We start from the raw sequence: 15975 nt of genomic DNA on the forward strand, positions 1-15975 counted from the left end.
GCTGAATAATTACACACACCCCACTTTGCAGTTATTTATTTGTAACAAATGTTTGGAGTCATGTCTGATTTTGGTTGCACTTCTCACGTGTGCACCACTTTGTGTTGGTCTTTCACCTGGAATTCCAATAACGTTGATTCATGTTTGTGGCTGTAATGTGACAGAATGTGGGAAAGTTCAAGAATGCAATACTTTTGCAAGCCACTGTATCTGCATGTGTCTTATTGTCCAGGTCACTGGTTCCCAGTGTTGGAGTCTGGACCTCCTGCATGTTTGCAGATTCAATCTGAGACAGAGAGAAGCAGTTTGTATATGTTGTTCTGTGCTGTGCGTTAGTGTGGTTTCATTAAGGAGGCAGCAGCAGCTTTGTGTCCTGTACAGCTGTGACTTTGCTCCTCGGTCGTGGACAAACTTCAGATCAAAGCTGAAGGTTTCTGTGACCCTGGACAGATGCGAGCTTTGCTGTGTTGTTACATGCTGACTAGGGCTGCTCAATTAATCGAATTTTAATCACGATTACGATCTGGAATTTCAACGATCATTAAAAATGACTGAGCCGATTATTAGCCCCTCCCTCATTTATCCGCGACACCTTAAAGGCCGGTCCGTGAAAATATTGTCGGGTATAAACCGTCCGTGGCGCAAAAAAGGTTGGAGACCGCTGATTAAGAGGACCCGAGGGAAGCTCGGAAAGCTAAGCAGAAGTTATTTGGAGAGGAGAGTGACTGCTGTTGGTTGAAAAGAGAGGTAAAAAAAACTTCAGTGGTGTTGCACACTATTTTATATTATTTTTTAAAGTCATTGTTAACCCTTTAAAGCCGGTCAGAGCAGCACGCTCCGTGTTGTGTAACTATTGTTAAATCCCTGTAGAACCTGAACCGTGTAAGCTAGCGCAATAATTTGTTTTGCATATGAAACTGGAGGAGTTGTACTTACATCTGATGCCATCAGCTTGTCCTCGGTCACGGTTTCCTTCCACATAAAGCTTTGCAAAAATTGCATAAAAAGCGCTTGCAGGAACAAAAACATAATATTCCAGAAACACGCTTTGCCGTTCCTATCAGCTGTTCGTAACACTTCCCACAGTGAAATGATGCACCTGCTGTTTTCTTTGCAAATTTGCATCACAGGATTGTTTTTTGTTTTTCCTGCAGTGTATAAAAACTGTATCTCCAAAATAAAACTATGAAGACACTCAAAATAAATTTCCTGTGGTGGGAAACTATTTTTTGCAACTTTATTGTATTTAAAGTTTTGAGGGATAAACCTCTTAAATTTCTCCAAGTAGAAATATATGTAAACAAAACAAAAGCGATTTTCAATATTTTTTGTAGTTTATTGCACTTTTTTGCAATTTATGTAATTACTATGGACTTAATGCATACATATTATTAAAATATGGGCTATAACAGTTGTATTGATGTATAGCAAATTGAAATGCTCCCACAAATGGCACTACAGCATGTAAAAAAAATAATATAAGCTCTGGTGGACTTGGTTCTATAGTAGGTCTTAAAGGGTTAAATAAATATCGTCAAATAATCGTGATCTAAATTTCAGTGAAAATAATCGTGATTATCATTTTTGCCATAATCGAGCAGCCCTAATGCTGACTCGTTAGTTTTGTATTTGTCTTATATTTTCCAAGTGTGCTCTCACTGCATAACAGTACATAACGATAACATTAATAATATTAACACTGATGATAATATGAAAATAAGCTCGTATCAAAAGTAAGCTGTAGCTGTGCTGGTGAGCAGCAGACAGCCTGGTGTGTACCAGGCGTCTGTGCTTCTTCCTCAGGTTCTCGCTAACTTGCTGTTTGTAAGCTAGCTTTTCCTCACTCAGCTGTGTGTGTGTGTGTGTGTGTCTGTGTGTGTGTGTGTGGCATCAGTGCTCCTAATGCGTCAGTGCCGTGTGACTAAATGGATCAGAGCAAAGCAGTCTGGTGTTTGTAGCTCGGCTGGCTGCCACCCACGGCTGCGGTCACATTTGTCAGCTTTTCTCACGTCTGCCTATGTTGTGTCTGTGACTGCTGCACCACAGAGCCCCAGACCTCCAGACAGAGCGCCGTAGAGGGAAGCTCAGCAGGTAGATGGAGCAGCGCGTCCAGGGGTCGCACACTTCTCCCGCTCTCTGCGTTCGGCTGCGCAGACGCCGTCTGCGTTTGCTCAGCTGCTCTCTGTAAATCACAGGCAGGGTCTGAAATCAGCTGTTTGTCACAAAGGTACTGCTGTCTGCGTCTGCCGATGGGGACGCAAAGATGGAGCTTTAGCCTCGTAAACGAAGCAGCCTGGCTGCGTCCAAAGAAGAGAATTGGAGGCTGATCTCAAATGAGAGGCACTCTGACAGCTAGCTGCTGTTGATTTATCCATCAAAGGTAACATTTAACAGGACTCGACACGTGGCTGCGGTTCGTTTCAGACCCTGTCTCCAGCCAGCCCTCCCCTCCCTCTTCATCCTCTCTGGTGTGTCATTAACGCCTCTTTCTTTTCATCTTTTTCTTTGTCTGTAACATTGAATCCTCTTTCTTCCTCCATCAATCTTCCATGAACCTTCGTGCTGCTGGAGAATCAATTTTGCATGTTCAGTGTTCAGCGAGCTCCTGGTTTGGAGCCAGGTGTGTTACGAGCTGCGCAGCGGCTTCATTCCAAATGTAGGATGTTGGACGGACACTTTTGCTTCAACTTTGTGGGTTTTTGTAGTTTTCCTCAAGCTTGTTATTACTGAGAGAGCACATACTTGTATGTGTGGTGCATGAATCTGGTGTTGCAGGTTGTGGGCTGGTGCTAGTCTCCTTTACGTGTTGAGTGATGATGTCCTTCACAGCCAGCTCTTTGTTTTCTGCAGGAACAAACGGGCCTGCTCGCACTCGAGTCATTGTTCCGTCTGCAGACCTCAAACGCTCACCGTGTCCCCCTCCCCCCTCCAGGTCAGCAGGTGATCGAAGAGCAGCGCCGCCGTCTGGCCGAGCTCAAGCAAAGAGCAGCAGCGGAGGCTCAGTGCCAGTGGGAGGCCCTCCACGGCTCCCAGCCCCACCTCGTAACCTCGTCCTCCCCGTCTCCCTCCTACTCACCCATCATGGCCTACAGCCCCGCGCTGAGCCACACTTCCTTGGGCCCCCCTCCTCTGGTTCACCACTCCATCCTGCACCATCAGCCCCCGTCGGCCGGGGAGCAGCCGTACGACACCCTGAGCCTGGAGAGCTCGGACAGCATGGACACCAGCGTGTCCACCGGGAACAACTCGGCCTGCTCGCCTGACAACATGAGCGGGTATGACGCACACACAGTGGATTATGGGGTTCTATGTTAATGTTTGTGTGTAGCTGATGTGAACACACTCTGGGTTTGTTGGCCGTGGCCTGGTTCAGTGTTCAGACGCCAGCTCCTGACACACCAGCTGCACCATCACGTCTGATGTCAGAGTCGTTGGTGAACATGTTTCGGCTGGTTCCTCACATCTGTTCCACTGAACACAGCTGCCTCCAGATCTGTGCGATAATAAAAAGCATTCTTCATGCTTCTGGTTATTTTTTGAAATGAAAGTTATTGTTACAAAAATGTGAGCATATCCACGGCGTGGCTTTGTCAGCAGATGGCCCCGCCCCTCCCTGAGCCTGGTTCTGCTGGAGGTTTCCTCCTGTTAAAAGGGAGTTTTTCCTTCCCACTGTCGCCAAAGTGCTGCTCATAGGGGGTCATATGATTGTTGGGTTTTCTCTGTATGTGTTATTGTAGGGTCTACTGTATATAAAGCACCTTGAGGCAACTGTTGTTGTGATTTGGCGCTGTGTAGATAAAGCTTGATTGAAATGCTAAATTGAGACACACACACACACACACACACACACACACACAGGGCTGCTAATCTTCAGACTCCCCCTGTGAGTCTTTGTCCACAGTGGGCTAGTTTGCAGGCCATCTTTGAGTGTGGTCGAGCTGCACTGCAACAGTCCTCAGCACAGCGTGCTCACACTGGTTTGCTCACATTATGAAGAGTTTAATGGGATTGAAGCTGTGATGGAGAGGATCGTTCCACTGACGTGATTAATGCTGCAGCGTGACCTCATTAAGCGTTTTCATGTCTTTCTTGGGCTTTAGATGCTTTTATTTTGTATTTGTCGACTTATTGCTGTGAGACTTTGTGTAGTAACTAATGTCGTGTTTGATGGCAGCGTCGGAGGTGTGGACGCCCTGAAGATCGAGGAGATGGAGAAGATGCTGAAGGAGGCGCAGCTGGAGAAAGCCAGACTTATCGAATCGCGGGTAAGAAGCAGCGTCGCAAGTGCTGCAGCGTTAGCTGATTGTCCCGAATCCATACTCGCTGAGCGATGAGTTCTCGCAGCGCCCCCGTCGATAACGCTGAATTGAACTCGCATTTCTTAAAAAAAATCAAAAGTTCCTGACAGCAGCGCAGAGCTGCTAATTATTTTATTGGACTTTGCACATTTTGTTTTTGTGCCTCGATGAAGCACCTCAGATGATCCCATCCATTATCTTCTGCTCTCACCGAGTCTGACTGCGAGCCCCATCCAATTAGGAAATCTCACACAGAGAAAACAGTGAGCGCCTTTGTTTCTCACCCTCCAAACGGCTTCCACGCAGTCGTAGTACTGCAGTGTTTGCGTCGATGCATTGTGTGTGTCTGCCGATCATTACGCCTCCAAATATCAGATTTTGTGTTTAAAGAATGGAAGCTGCGTGGTGGTCAGCAGCTCCAGGTTGTGGGCAGCTCCCAGCAGGACACCCTGTACATAAATGTATGAAGAGCGAACATGTGCGCTCTGCCAAACCCTTCCACAGATCAAAAAAATTTTTTAATGAAAGCGCTGTCCGCTAGGAACGGGAGAGCCTGGCTCGCCGGCAGATGCTCGAGGAGGAGAGGCGGAGGAGGGAGGAGGCCGAGAAGAGGCTGCAGGATGAAACTTTCCACCGGCAGCAGCTGGTGGAGAAGGAAGTCAAGATGAGGGCCAAGAACTTCTCTCAGGTCAGTGAAAGCAGATGTAATCGAGTCCGTGTGGCGGAAACGTGCAAAGTGACTCGACGGGCGGGTGTGGCGGCGCCACGGACGGCTGGCGGCACATAAATATGGCCGTGCTCGTAACAAAACCACCCCACGTGCATTTATGATGTAAACCCTGTGTGGCCATAAATACTGTCCATCGACATGCAACACAAACGTGAACGCGTGCTCCAACATTTAAAGCTTGTTCTTTACCGCCGTGTGCCAACAGCTCGCCAACAGTTGAATCCATGTTAACACAAAATGCTAAAAGTCTGTAAAGACGTGAAAGGTCTCCACAGGTGAGCCTGTGAAAGCACCAGGTTCAGCTTCATGGTCGGAAACATCAGAGTGACCTGCTGATGTTTCCCACTGTGACGGAGCAGCCTTTGCTTTTAAATGTCGTTTTTCATACTGTGTCAGAATAATGGTTGAAGCATCGTGGAGCGCACACGAGTGACCAAACAGGGTTAAGTCCTTTATTCAACATCTGTCCTGCGTGAGCAGCAGCTGGTCTTTGTGGCACAGAGACCAGCTGCAGCCAGGCAAAGAGTGCACGATGAGTAACCTTCTGCATTTTCATAGACATTAAAACATGTGGCATAAACCTGACTTTGAAAATGAAGCGTGTGATTTATGCCTGATGTGGGCGCCTCGTTATCAGGCCGTCCACAGACAGGTGGAGGAGGTTAAGAAGGTTGTTGATCAGACTGTGACTGGCAGCTTGGTGCAGAGACGTTTCTGTCTTACTGTGTTTTTATGTGTTCATGTCTGCATCCTCAGACCTGCAGCAGGTTCTGCGTCTGCATCGTCCGTATCAGTGACTCCTCTCCCCATGTCTGTCCACGCAGGCCCGTCCTATGACTCGCTACCTGCCCATCAGGAAGGAGGAGTTTGATCTGCGCTCGCACATCGAGTCGTCAGGTCACAGCGTGGAGACGTGCTATCACGTCATCCTCACCGAGAAGATGTGCAAGGGCTACCTGGTGAAGATGGGAGGCAAGATCAAGTCGTGGAAGAAACGCTGGTTCGTGTTCGACCGCCTCAAAAGGACGTTCTCCTACTATGTTGGTAAGAGCCGAGGTGTCCGCGTCTGCTGTGTTAGCGTGGCGCTCTTTGTCTGTCTGTCCCAGTTTAACACCTGACAAAGTCAAATGAACAGAAGAAGGGGGCCTCTGCAGCAGCGGTCCCCAACCTGTTTTACATCAGTCGGTTTGTGTCTGACAGTATTTTCATGCACCGGCCTTTAAATACAACAGAATAAAACCAAAAAAAGAAGATTTCTGTATGACACACGGGAAAAGACCCAGGGAAACCATAAACTTCACACCTGAGGCTCAACTCGCGGTACCTAACGTGGCCCCGACCCTGAGAGCACACCTGCCTGTGGAAAAGCGCTCTGTAGGGAAACAAACCCCTGATGTGTCTGGGTTCTTCAGTGTAAGTGCTCTGAAGCTTTCATCACTCAGTCCGAGGGGATGGATGTTTGTGTCCTCAGTGATGCTGAAAGCACAAACCTAACACGGTGACAAAATAACCTCCGCCTGCGTTTCACTCTCAGCTCTTCTGGATGATTTTCATGTTCAGTCACCAGTGGAAACTGAGATGATGTGGAAAGCAGAGCGAAGCAGCAACGCTGTGAGTGAGAGCAGCAACGAGTGAGAGCAGAGCATGCGTCCTCCAGGCTTGGAGCAGATCTGCGTGCACCTTGCAGGCTGGTGTCATTTGAGCGGCGAGCTCGGGGACGCTCGCTGACGGCCTTTGAAGTGCTCAGAAGGTTCCGCTTAAAGCTGCTTAAAGCGTACCTTGTTGAAAGCGAGCCAGGGCGAGGAGGTGTACGGAGATTACTTTGGCAGTAGTTAAAATGCACTCGGCGCCACGCTCTCTGAGGAGCTGATTGAGATGCACCTCTCGCCCTCTTCTCTTGACCTTGAACAGCATTTAACTAGAGGTGACGTGCAGAAGTCACAAGCGACGCTAATTCGCATTAACCAGCCTCCACCAGCAGCAGCAGCGGGTCGTTGGCTAGTTTAGATGCAGCCTGATGAGATGCAAATGCAGGGCTGTTTGAATGCTAAAGAGGTCGTTAGCAGATAATAGCAGCGCGTTAAAGGCAAAGCGCCGTTCCTCGAAATGAAGCGCGGCGTCTCTACCTACTACTCTTTAAGTTGGCTCGTGGAGTGTTTGTGCCTGGAGGTAGAGAGGGGCTGTTGAGTTCCCCACTGGTTCCTGACTGCAGTTCTGCAGTGGCTGATGAAACAAACTGCAACCATGTACCAGAGTAGCGTAAGAATGCAGTCAAGTGTGAAAATACAATGAGAGCACCACTGGCTTAAAAACAGAGGTGGGGGGGGCACCGTGCTTGTCCTTTTCCATCCATCACTCTAATTGTACTCTGGTCAAAGTTTGATCCCTTTCAGCGTGCCGTGGGTCTTCCCTGTCCTCCGTGCCAGCCTGGGAAAGTGCAAACGTTTGAGTTTCTGACCAAAGCCTCATTTCTGTCCTGCAGACAAACACGAGACCAAGCTGAAGGGAGTGATCTACTTCCAGGCGATAGAGGAGGTTTACTACGATCACCTGCGCAGCGCCACTAAGGTACAAATCTTTAAGTCTCATCCTTCTTTCCTTCACGTCTCCTCCTCCTGTCACACTGAACATAAGCAGCATGTGCATCCTCGCTTTGTGCTCGCCCGCCTGACCTCGGCCGCCGTGTGCGCCGGGGGATGTAGTTCTATTGTGCTGACACCCTCAGTGACAGAGTCGCACCCTAACTAATCCTTCCCTGTGTCTGTCCCAGTGATCCCAGTACAGACCAGTGGAGTGTTTCGAGCGCTTCCTCATTCATATGCTTCACAGAATACATCCAGGCTGTATTTATTAAGAAGTGCTGCCTGTGAGTGTCTGATTCCTCTGTTCACAAACGCCTGACGCAGCCGTAGGTGTCTCTCCGCTCATGTTTCTTGCTGCTCGTCTTGAGCCTCCACATCTTGTCACTTTATTTATCTGCGACATAAAGCCGAGCTGCTGTGTTTGACGGGCTGTCGCAGTACACCACGCTCTGACTGCGGGGCTCTGATCGACTCTGGAACTTTGATTCGACTTGTCACTTCCAATGTGGCGTTACAGAGGGAAACTTTAGAGTCTGCTGCTCTTAGCAGCGGCACAAAGAGCTGATGTTACCATGTCAGAAGGAGAACGTGGGTCTGTTTTAATTAACAGCAATTTATTAGTATTTTAATAGTAAACTAACAGCATACAGCATAACAGCATGGGGCGATCGTGGCTCAAGAGTTGGGAGTTCGCCTTGTAATCGGAAGGTTGCCGGTTCGAGCCCCGGCTTGGACAGTCTCGGTTGTTGTGTTGCTATATAAATACAGGCCATTTACCATTTACTTCATGTGTTTCTCTTACCCTGCATTATCTTTAGTGTCAGTGTGGAACCAAAGGTGCCTGAAGTGTGTGGAGACTTTTCATCTGACATGGATGTGTTAGCTGATCCATTGGCCCATCTGTCAGTATCTGCATTTATTTTGGCCCACGGGGGAAAGTAGAGACGGGGAAATGTTATGAGTGTTGGTGTTGCCTAATTTGTCCACCAGAGGGCACTCGGTGTTCCAACTGGGAAGTTACAAAAATCACCAAATTGGCCAAGCCGAGCAGCCGGGCAGGAACGAGTGGATTTTAAATAGCTATACGTAGCAGCTGTTTGGAAACACTGGATTGTTGGTGTGGAGCTGATGTTAGACGGCTCTAATGCTGGCAAACAGTTTTTTTGCCCGTGTAGCATCACAGCCTCGGCCCACAGTCCGAGTGCCTCAACATAATGAGTGTTTCATTTAAGCTGTGCAACTGCAAGCTGCTCTGCAACCCACCTCCACCATGCTGCTCCACCTGCTCGGCTCGGTCCTGCGGGTCTTCTTCCCAGCTCCTAGGAGAGGCTTTTTGGCTACACAGAGCGAGGGATTCTGGCAGCTCAGTCAACGGACAGGCACTCGTTTGGTGTTTAAAAGAAAAAGAGAGCCTACAGCGCGTAACCCAACAGCTGCTGGTTCTGAAGCTCGTACAGGAAATGAGCTCAGCACCAGAGCGAGACACGTGGGTCGAGCTGCACTGCACAGTAGCTGATCGTCAGTGATGGCTCGTGGCAGAGAAACCCCAACAATCAGGCGAGCAGCACGCACTCTGTGACAGTGGGAAGGAAGAGCTTCCCTTTAACAGGAAGAAAACCAGCAAAACCAGGTTGGGGTGAGGGGAGCCATCATGCTCCCGCCTCCTGTGTCCTGGTCTGCTCTTGTCTGTACCAAATTCTGTTCCCTGTCTGTACCCTCAGCATCCGTCCACCTGAGGGTCGTGCTGCGTTTAAATAGCTTTGTTCTGTGTTTGGCGTCTTCTTTTGAGGCAGAAATGAGGTACAAATCCAGTCCAATAAAAACATACAGTGATGTTGCATAAACCTGAATCGGTCGTTGGACCTTACAGAAGAGACCTGAAGGAGCCTTGAGAGCAGCGGTGACTCGCTGCATGCTGATGGTTAGCTCTTTGTTAACTGGACATTTCCCGTCTCTCTTGTTTTTTGTCCCGGTGTCCTCCAGAGCCCCAACCCCTCGCTGACCTTCTGCGTCAAGACCCACGACCGCCTCTATTACGTGGTGGCCCCGTCGGCCGAGGCCATGAGGATCTGGATGGACGTGATCGTCACGGGAGCGGAGGGGTACACGCAGTTCCTGAACTAAGAAGAGCGCTGGGACAAGCCGGCGGCTTTGGCGGGGACGCTCCCATCACAGACTCTTCCTGTTTCCTGTCCTCCGACGGCTCGCCTTCCTGTTTTACTTTTGAATCTAACATCTTTGATTTGACCGTGTACTTGTTTCCACCTCCACTCTATGTGATTCTGTCTGGATTTAAAAAGGGAGGAAACGTGCGCACGCACACACGTCTGTATATAAACCAAATGTAAACCTGTCAAAGACTTTATTACAAAGCCTTTCTATATTGCCAAATGGAGATCTTATAGTTAACTGTTTGTTGAACTTTTGTATTTTTTGTTCCTTTATTTCTTTTTTACTTGTAGAGAAAATTGCCAAATCACACGATGCCAATGTGTTTTCCTTTCATGACTTTGTTAGACAGGAATAGTTCAATCGAATCCTGTAATCATTTTTAGAAATATTTGAAAAAAAATCTCATTTCCAATGTGTAACCTGAGAAATACTGTAACCCCTGAGTGAGCCGGAGCTGGAGAGGACGTTTGTAACGGCGAAACACAGAGGAGCGCGTTTCAGCTTCACACTGAAGACAATGAGCCAATCACACTAAGCCAATCAGCATCCACAGCTACACCCACGGCTCCACCCTGTTCCTATCTCCACACACAGGCTTACCAAAGTAACTGGAAGTGATGTTAGACTTTGAGCCGCTCACGAGTTCACTCTGCAGTTCTCACAGCAGTTTGCCCCGTGGAGGGTTGGGAAGGTGTCAGTATTCAAGTTGCTTGTTGACCAGGCTTTGTGCAGGATTTGGTGCATTTCAGTTAATGTAGTACAATACACAGTACTGTGTATCAAAGCTAGCAAGAGCTGGTGAGAGACTAAAACATGTAGCTAATGCCACAACAGCGTTAGCTTAGCGTGAAGACTGGAAGCCCTGAGAAATGTTAGCCTGGCTATGTGTGTAAAAACCAGTCGTGGTTTTAGTACATCTCATTGGCTGTCCCACTCAGTCTTCATAGTAAACTGGTCATTTCCTTTGCTTTATCTTGTTGGTTCTCTGTGTTTTGTATTTAGCTGAAGCTAGCTAACTTTCTTAGCAAGCTAAAAAAGAGACAAGCTGCTAGCTTAAAAGTCTCTCTTTCTAGCTAGCTCTGTCCCTTTGCTTCCAGTCTTTTTGCTAGTCTGAGCTAACCCTAACCCTCTTAAAGAGGACCCGGCCTTCTGTATCTTCATGTTCATGTACACAGTTACATCTTGTATACATTCAGTCATTATTTCAATCAGTTTTGCGGCGTCATAACAAACTGATCGACTTGTCAATCAGTCATCTGCTCTAGGCACAAGAAGCCCGAGCATAACAGGCGTTACATAAACACTGGACGCTGCCCCGTGGTAGGCTTCCTGACGTTCTGCAATCAATGGTAGTGGGCTTTCAGGGAGGGGAGGGGGTCTCGAGAGACGGATGCTGAAACCGAGGGTGAACCGAGGGGCTCTAAAGTTGCCCAACTGAAGATGAACTGAAAGCAGAGAGAGATGGGTCCTCTTTAAGAAAGCGTTCATAATCCAGACGCTCATCGGTCCTTTGACAGCTTTGAAACTGGACTTTCCCTGAAAGTTTTCCATGTGCTGTTGTAAGCCAGGGGCAACAAGCCTCATCATCAGCTATCCACAGTCTCTACTTTCCTAAATTATTAATTGCGTAATGAAGAAGCGGTCAGTCCATCACATTCACTGGGGGACCTCGAGTCTCAGAGATTGACCGCTACACTGGTCTCACCAAAGCTGCCACGTTCTCAGTGCACTTGTTGAATATGTTGAACAGGAATCTCACTGTGTCTGTATCAAGCTGTCATTTTGCCAACTCTAGGTGCAAACTGCATCTCTTTGTGTGCACAAAGTGGTAAATCTTCTGTTTGCCAAGTAGCCTTTAGCTAACCTGATATGACTGCTGGGAAGCAGCCATCACCACTGCCAGCCTAAGCAACAGCTACCAGATGGCACCAACACAGGACCACACAACACTATGGACTGATGCAATTCAGAACTGTGCCTTGACTATGTTGTTGTTGTTATTGTTGTCGATGCCGTGTCTGTGAGTAGAGCACAGCCTCTCCAGTTATATGAATGCATTGACTTTGTTTCTGAGCTTCACCACGGGGGTGTGGCACCACCCTGAGCGGTGGGGATCAGCTACCACACTATTGGACAAAGTGTTTTATTTTTCTTTCAACCAGTTTAATTCAATATTTATTTCGACGTAGCATCAATTAAGTCATCTGTTCCAAAGTGGAGTGAGAATCCCAACAATCCCAGCGTTTGGTGACTGCAGGGAGGAAGAACTCCCTTTTAACAGGAAGAGGACTTCAGTAGATCCAGGATCAGGGAGCGGCACAGAGAGACTTGATAACAATAAAAAGAATGAAAGCAGCTGTATGCAGATTTAAGGTGGAATTCACCAGTTTAATTAAAAAAATCAAGTGAGTTGCTGTACTGAAGTACAAGTTAGAAGTATTTATACTCCACTGCATTCTCTCATGTTACACTTCAGAAGCTACACGTCGTGGCCTCCGGCTCATTTATGTAGCTCGTTTGTTTTCATTTGAAATCGGCACAGTTCCATTTTTATGGGTCATAACGAGTACAGCTTTTTACACTGCAGTACCGCTGCTTTCAATATTTAGTTGTTTCAAGGCATTTGATTTTGTTGTCCATGCTGACAGACGGCTCTTCTTTCATTACGTACTCATTTCCCCTGCGATGGAGCGATGGGCTGATTCCTTGGTTCCATTATGAACATCTGTCTTAAAACTAAAACCTGCTCAGTCTCTTTCTGTGGCCCGCTGCCTGCACCAGGATGGATAAATCAATCTTGCACCTTCGGCTTTGATGGAGCGCCTTGTGTGGCTCATCTCACCGTGGTCGGTTTGGGATCAGCAGGTTTCCAGTGCTACTTTGATTTGTAGGAGCATGCGGAGCTGGTTTCATGTGTCGGTATAGTGATGATTACTTATAGTTGTGGTGCCTGAGACAGTGATATGTTTACTTATTATAAGACTAGTGAAAAGACCTTAATATACTCTGTCCCTACCACCCACTTGCCTTTTATTTCCCTGCACAGCGAGGACGTGCAAACCAAACTATTCAACACTGGCGAGGCTGTTAAATGCCGTCTGTGGAGAGCAGGAGGTGCACGCATCACTGTCATTCTGTGAAGACGATGCCTGAATGAAAACATGGAAATCAAACAGTATTGTATGGAAAGAAGTACAATTTTTACTTGTATCATTTTAGAAGTTTTATTGTCAGTTACATTTCAGATGGTATGGTAGAGATGTATCAGCGAGTAATCCACCTCACACTCACTAGACTCTAGTGTTCTTCATAAAGTGGTTCCTGTCACACACACACTCATACACACTCTTAGTACTCGGACCATGCTGTTATTGGTACCCTGTATGTCTCGTGTCATTTTCATGTATGGATTGTGTCAGCTCTATTAAACGACTATCACAGATTGGCTGCTTCCTCCACTTCAGCAGGTTCCAGTGTTGAGAGAGACAGACCAGTAACTGCTGTACGGACGCTAACGCTGACTGATTACGGGCTTGTTACACAGCCATCATAATGACAGCTCTAACACTGAGAAAAAACTAAAAATACATGAAATAGAGTCACTCTTAATACACGGCTAAAAAGTTGCTTTTTGTGTATTTTAATGGAAGCAAGGGGAAAAAAACAGTTTGACAGTGAACCTTCCAACTGTCCCAGCATAGGTTTGCAGGAAACCACTTCTACAGCTCATTGATGGTGTCACCTGCAGAGAAAACACAGTTATTTACATGGAAACCAGCCACAAACATTTCCACTCACTTTGTATTCAAATGAAGTGTGTGGATCGTTTCTTCATGGCCACATGAACACTGATCCAGTGTTGGCTTTTATACATTCATATTTGTTCTACAGCCCTCAGATTTACAGACTGTACACTGAAGATGGAAGACAGACTATGATATCCATGGTTTACAGAGAGAGAGCAGATAGAGCTGCAAACACATTATCTGCCAGTATCTGTTGAGTAACTGAGTAATAATAAAATACAGCAGGACCTATTTGTCAGTTAATCTTATTAAACATACTTGATGGTGCTGATGTGGCTGTACTTGAGTGAATTTAATGAGTCATGGTCCAGCACACAGTGCTGTATTTTTAGATTGAAGTTTTGTGTGGCAGAGCAGATCAGCCACTAACCAGAAGGTCAGTGGTTCGATCCCAGACTGGTCCAGTCTGCATGCCAAATATCCGTGGGAAGATACTAACCCATCCGAGTGTGAATGTGCATGAATGTTGGACAGGGAGCACCTTAAGAGCTTAGAAGTGCTTGTGTGATTGGGTGAATGAGTTAGTTGTATAGAGCGCTTTGAGTGCTCAGAGTAGAAAAGCGCTAAATAAGAACCAGTCCATTTACATTTACTGAGCTAACATCATACACCTGTCCATCAAAGCAGCCACACCCCTAATTGTTAAACCTCAGTGAAAGTTCAGCCCCCACACAGCTGACAAGATGCGATAAACCAGACACTGTTCTTGTACCAGCTCGCGTCATGTGACGCTGTGTAAATAAACAGACATGCAGTTTTTGGCACATTGCTCATATTTCTCTGGCTGTGAGCACAAAAGCCCAACTTACCTGGCATTAAACCTATTTACAGCCAATCACAAGAAAGCTGAGAGGAAACCTGACGGGGAGAACTGGGAGCTGAACAAAGGCCCAGTAAGATAAATTTGGATTATTTTGAACTGAAAATTATGCAAAGCTACTCTAATAGGGCCAACAAATAGAAATATTAAACTGAAAATGAGCCAAATAGGTCGACCTAAAATGGAAAAGAGCAAGGAAAAATCAATCAATATCTGTATGAGCTCCATCAGCAGCTTCAGTTCTGCTGAAGTTGAATGTGATGCCATTAATCTACTCGTGATCAACCCCCCATCCGATTGGTGCCCCTCCCTGAGCCTGCCTCTGCTGGAGGTTACTTCCTGTTAAAAGGGAGTTTTTCCTTCCCACTGTTGCCAAGTGTTTGGTCAGAGGGATGTAACACGATTGTTGGGATTTGTTTCTCTGTATTATTGTACTACTACTGCTTTGATTTGGCGCTTTGTAAATAAAACTGAACTGAGTCTGTGCGTCAGTCCTGCACAAAACACTGAAGCATGAAAAGACGCAGTGAATGAAGGTGTTACATACTCTCTGCACAGGAGGACGTGTAGTCGGTGACCGCCTCATCACCTGAAATGAGAGCAAAAACATTTCAGCACCGAACAGAACGACGGCAACTCCAAAGAAGCATCTGCACGAGTTTCGGTTCTTACTCGTCTGGTAGTAATCGTAGACTTTAACCACAGCTGGTTTCAGGTTCCTGACAGGCTGATCCTCTTCGAGTGTCACACTGTAGATCTGCATGTCATCCTTCCTCAGCTGCAGACAACATTCACAGCCGCTGTCATGTCTCATGTTCCTTACAGCAAACCAAAGACTTTCCACAAAAGTTCAAACTGAAACCCTTGAAGTAATCATGATAATTAGGACTCAGTGGCTAAAATGATTTTGGTAATAATGATGTTAGAAATGTAGAGACGGCTGAAAGACCTGCGTAGGTTTAGTTTTTCTCTACCTACTGATGACATTGGCTGACTGTGTCCTGAACTCAGAGGTCACAGTACGGCGTGCTGGGCATCACGTCAAAATACAACCAGCTCCTGCTTATGAGCACCATTTCACCAGCGTGTCACACACACTGTTACGCAGCACTTTGTCTTGTGATTGCTTTTCTTGTGCTTTGATTTGGCACATGATGAGGGAGACATGTCAATTAAAAGGTGGGCGGGCCCTAAAGCTGTGACGCGAGTATAAATGACACAAATGAACATCGTGTTGTATCAATAAGATTCAAACCAAGTGCAGGAAGCCATGAACCAGCAAAGTGTTAAAGAAGCAGCACGGCCATGTTTTTTTATACAAACTTCTTTACGCAACCGGGGGAGTCGCCCCCTGCTGGTCATTAGAGAGAATGATGCTTTGAGGTCATCCAGCTTTTATACAAACAGAGCGGCCGTGCTTCCTACCCCGTCTAAGTAGATGTTGATGAATCCTTCTTCCACGTCCACGCGCTTCACTGAGCGGTCCTTCTGCAGCTAACACAGCATATCACAACAGTTAGTCTGTAGGACAAACACCATGTGGCAGGACTGGCAGCGCCTGCGGCGG

General features: G+C 47.0%; 2 protein-coding genes across 4 annotated transcripts in view; one reads left to right on the plus strand and one right to left on the minus strand.

Annotated features, from left to right (window-relative positions):
- The window catches only part of phldb1b (pleckstrin homology-like domain, family B, member 1b), a 113104-nt gene extending 99880 nt beyond the window's left edge, over window positions 1-13224 (plus strand). For 2 of the 3 annotated variants that reach the window (XM_085244660.1, XM_085244659.1), the window contains exons 19-24: window positions 2933-3275; window positions 4175-4265; window positions 4840-4986; window positions 5853-6072; window positions 7511-7596; window positions 9594-13224. In XM_085244660.1, coding sequence (XP_085100786.1) covers window positions 2933-3275; window positions 4175-4265; window positions 4840-4986; window positions 5853-6072; window positions 7511-7596; window positions 9594-9734 — 1028 coding nt within the window. In that variant the 3' untranslated portion in view covers window positions 9735-13224. Of the gene's footprint in view, window positions 1-2046; window positions 2092-2932; window positions 3276-4174; window positions 4266-4839; window positions 4987-5852; window positions 6073-7510; window positions 7597-9593 lie in introns of all 3 variants that reach the window. The other variant, XM_085244658.1, reaches the window with a different exon arrangement.
- The window catches only part of a2m1 (alpha-2-macroglobulin 1), a 70079-nt gene continuing 67084 nt past the window's right edge, over window positions 12981-15975 (minus strand). Inside the window, exons 33-36 of the mRNA XM_085244662.1 lie at window positions 15834-15902; window positions 15081-15186; window positions 14956-14997; window positions 12981-13524 (exon numbers count right to left, since the gene is read on the minus strand). Coding sequence (XP_085100788.1) covers window positions 13502-13524; window positions 14956-14997; window positions 15081-15186; window positions 15834-15902 — 240 coding nt within the window. The 3' untranslated portion in view covers window positions 12981-13501. The remainder of the gene's footprint in view (window positions 13525-14955; window positions 14998-15080; window positions 15187-15833; window positions 15903-15975) is intronic.

Source organism: Mchenga conophoros, linkage group LG14 (genome assembly GCF_057382185.1).
Source record: "Mchenga conophoros isolate Kocher_MC1m ecotype Shallow Benthic linkage group LG14, M_conophoros_male_GT1.1, whole genome shotgun sequence".
Taxonomy (NCBI): domain Eukaryota; kingdom Metazoa; phylum Chordata; class Actinopteri; order Cichliformes; family Cichlidae; genus Mchenga; species Mchenga conophoros.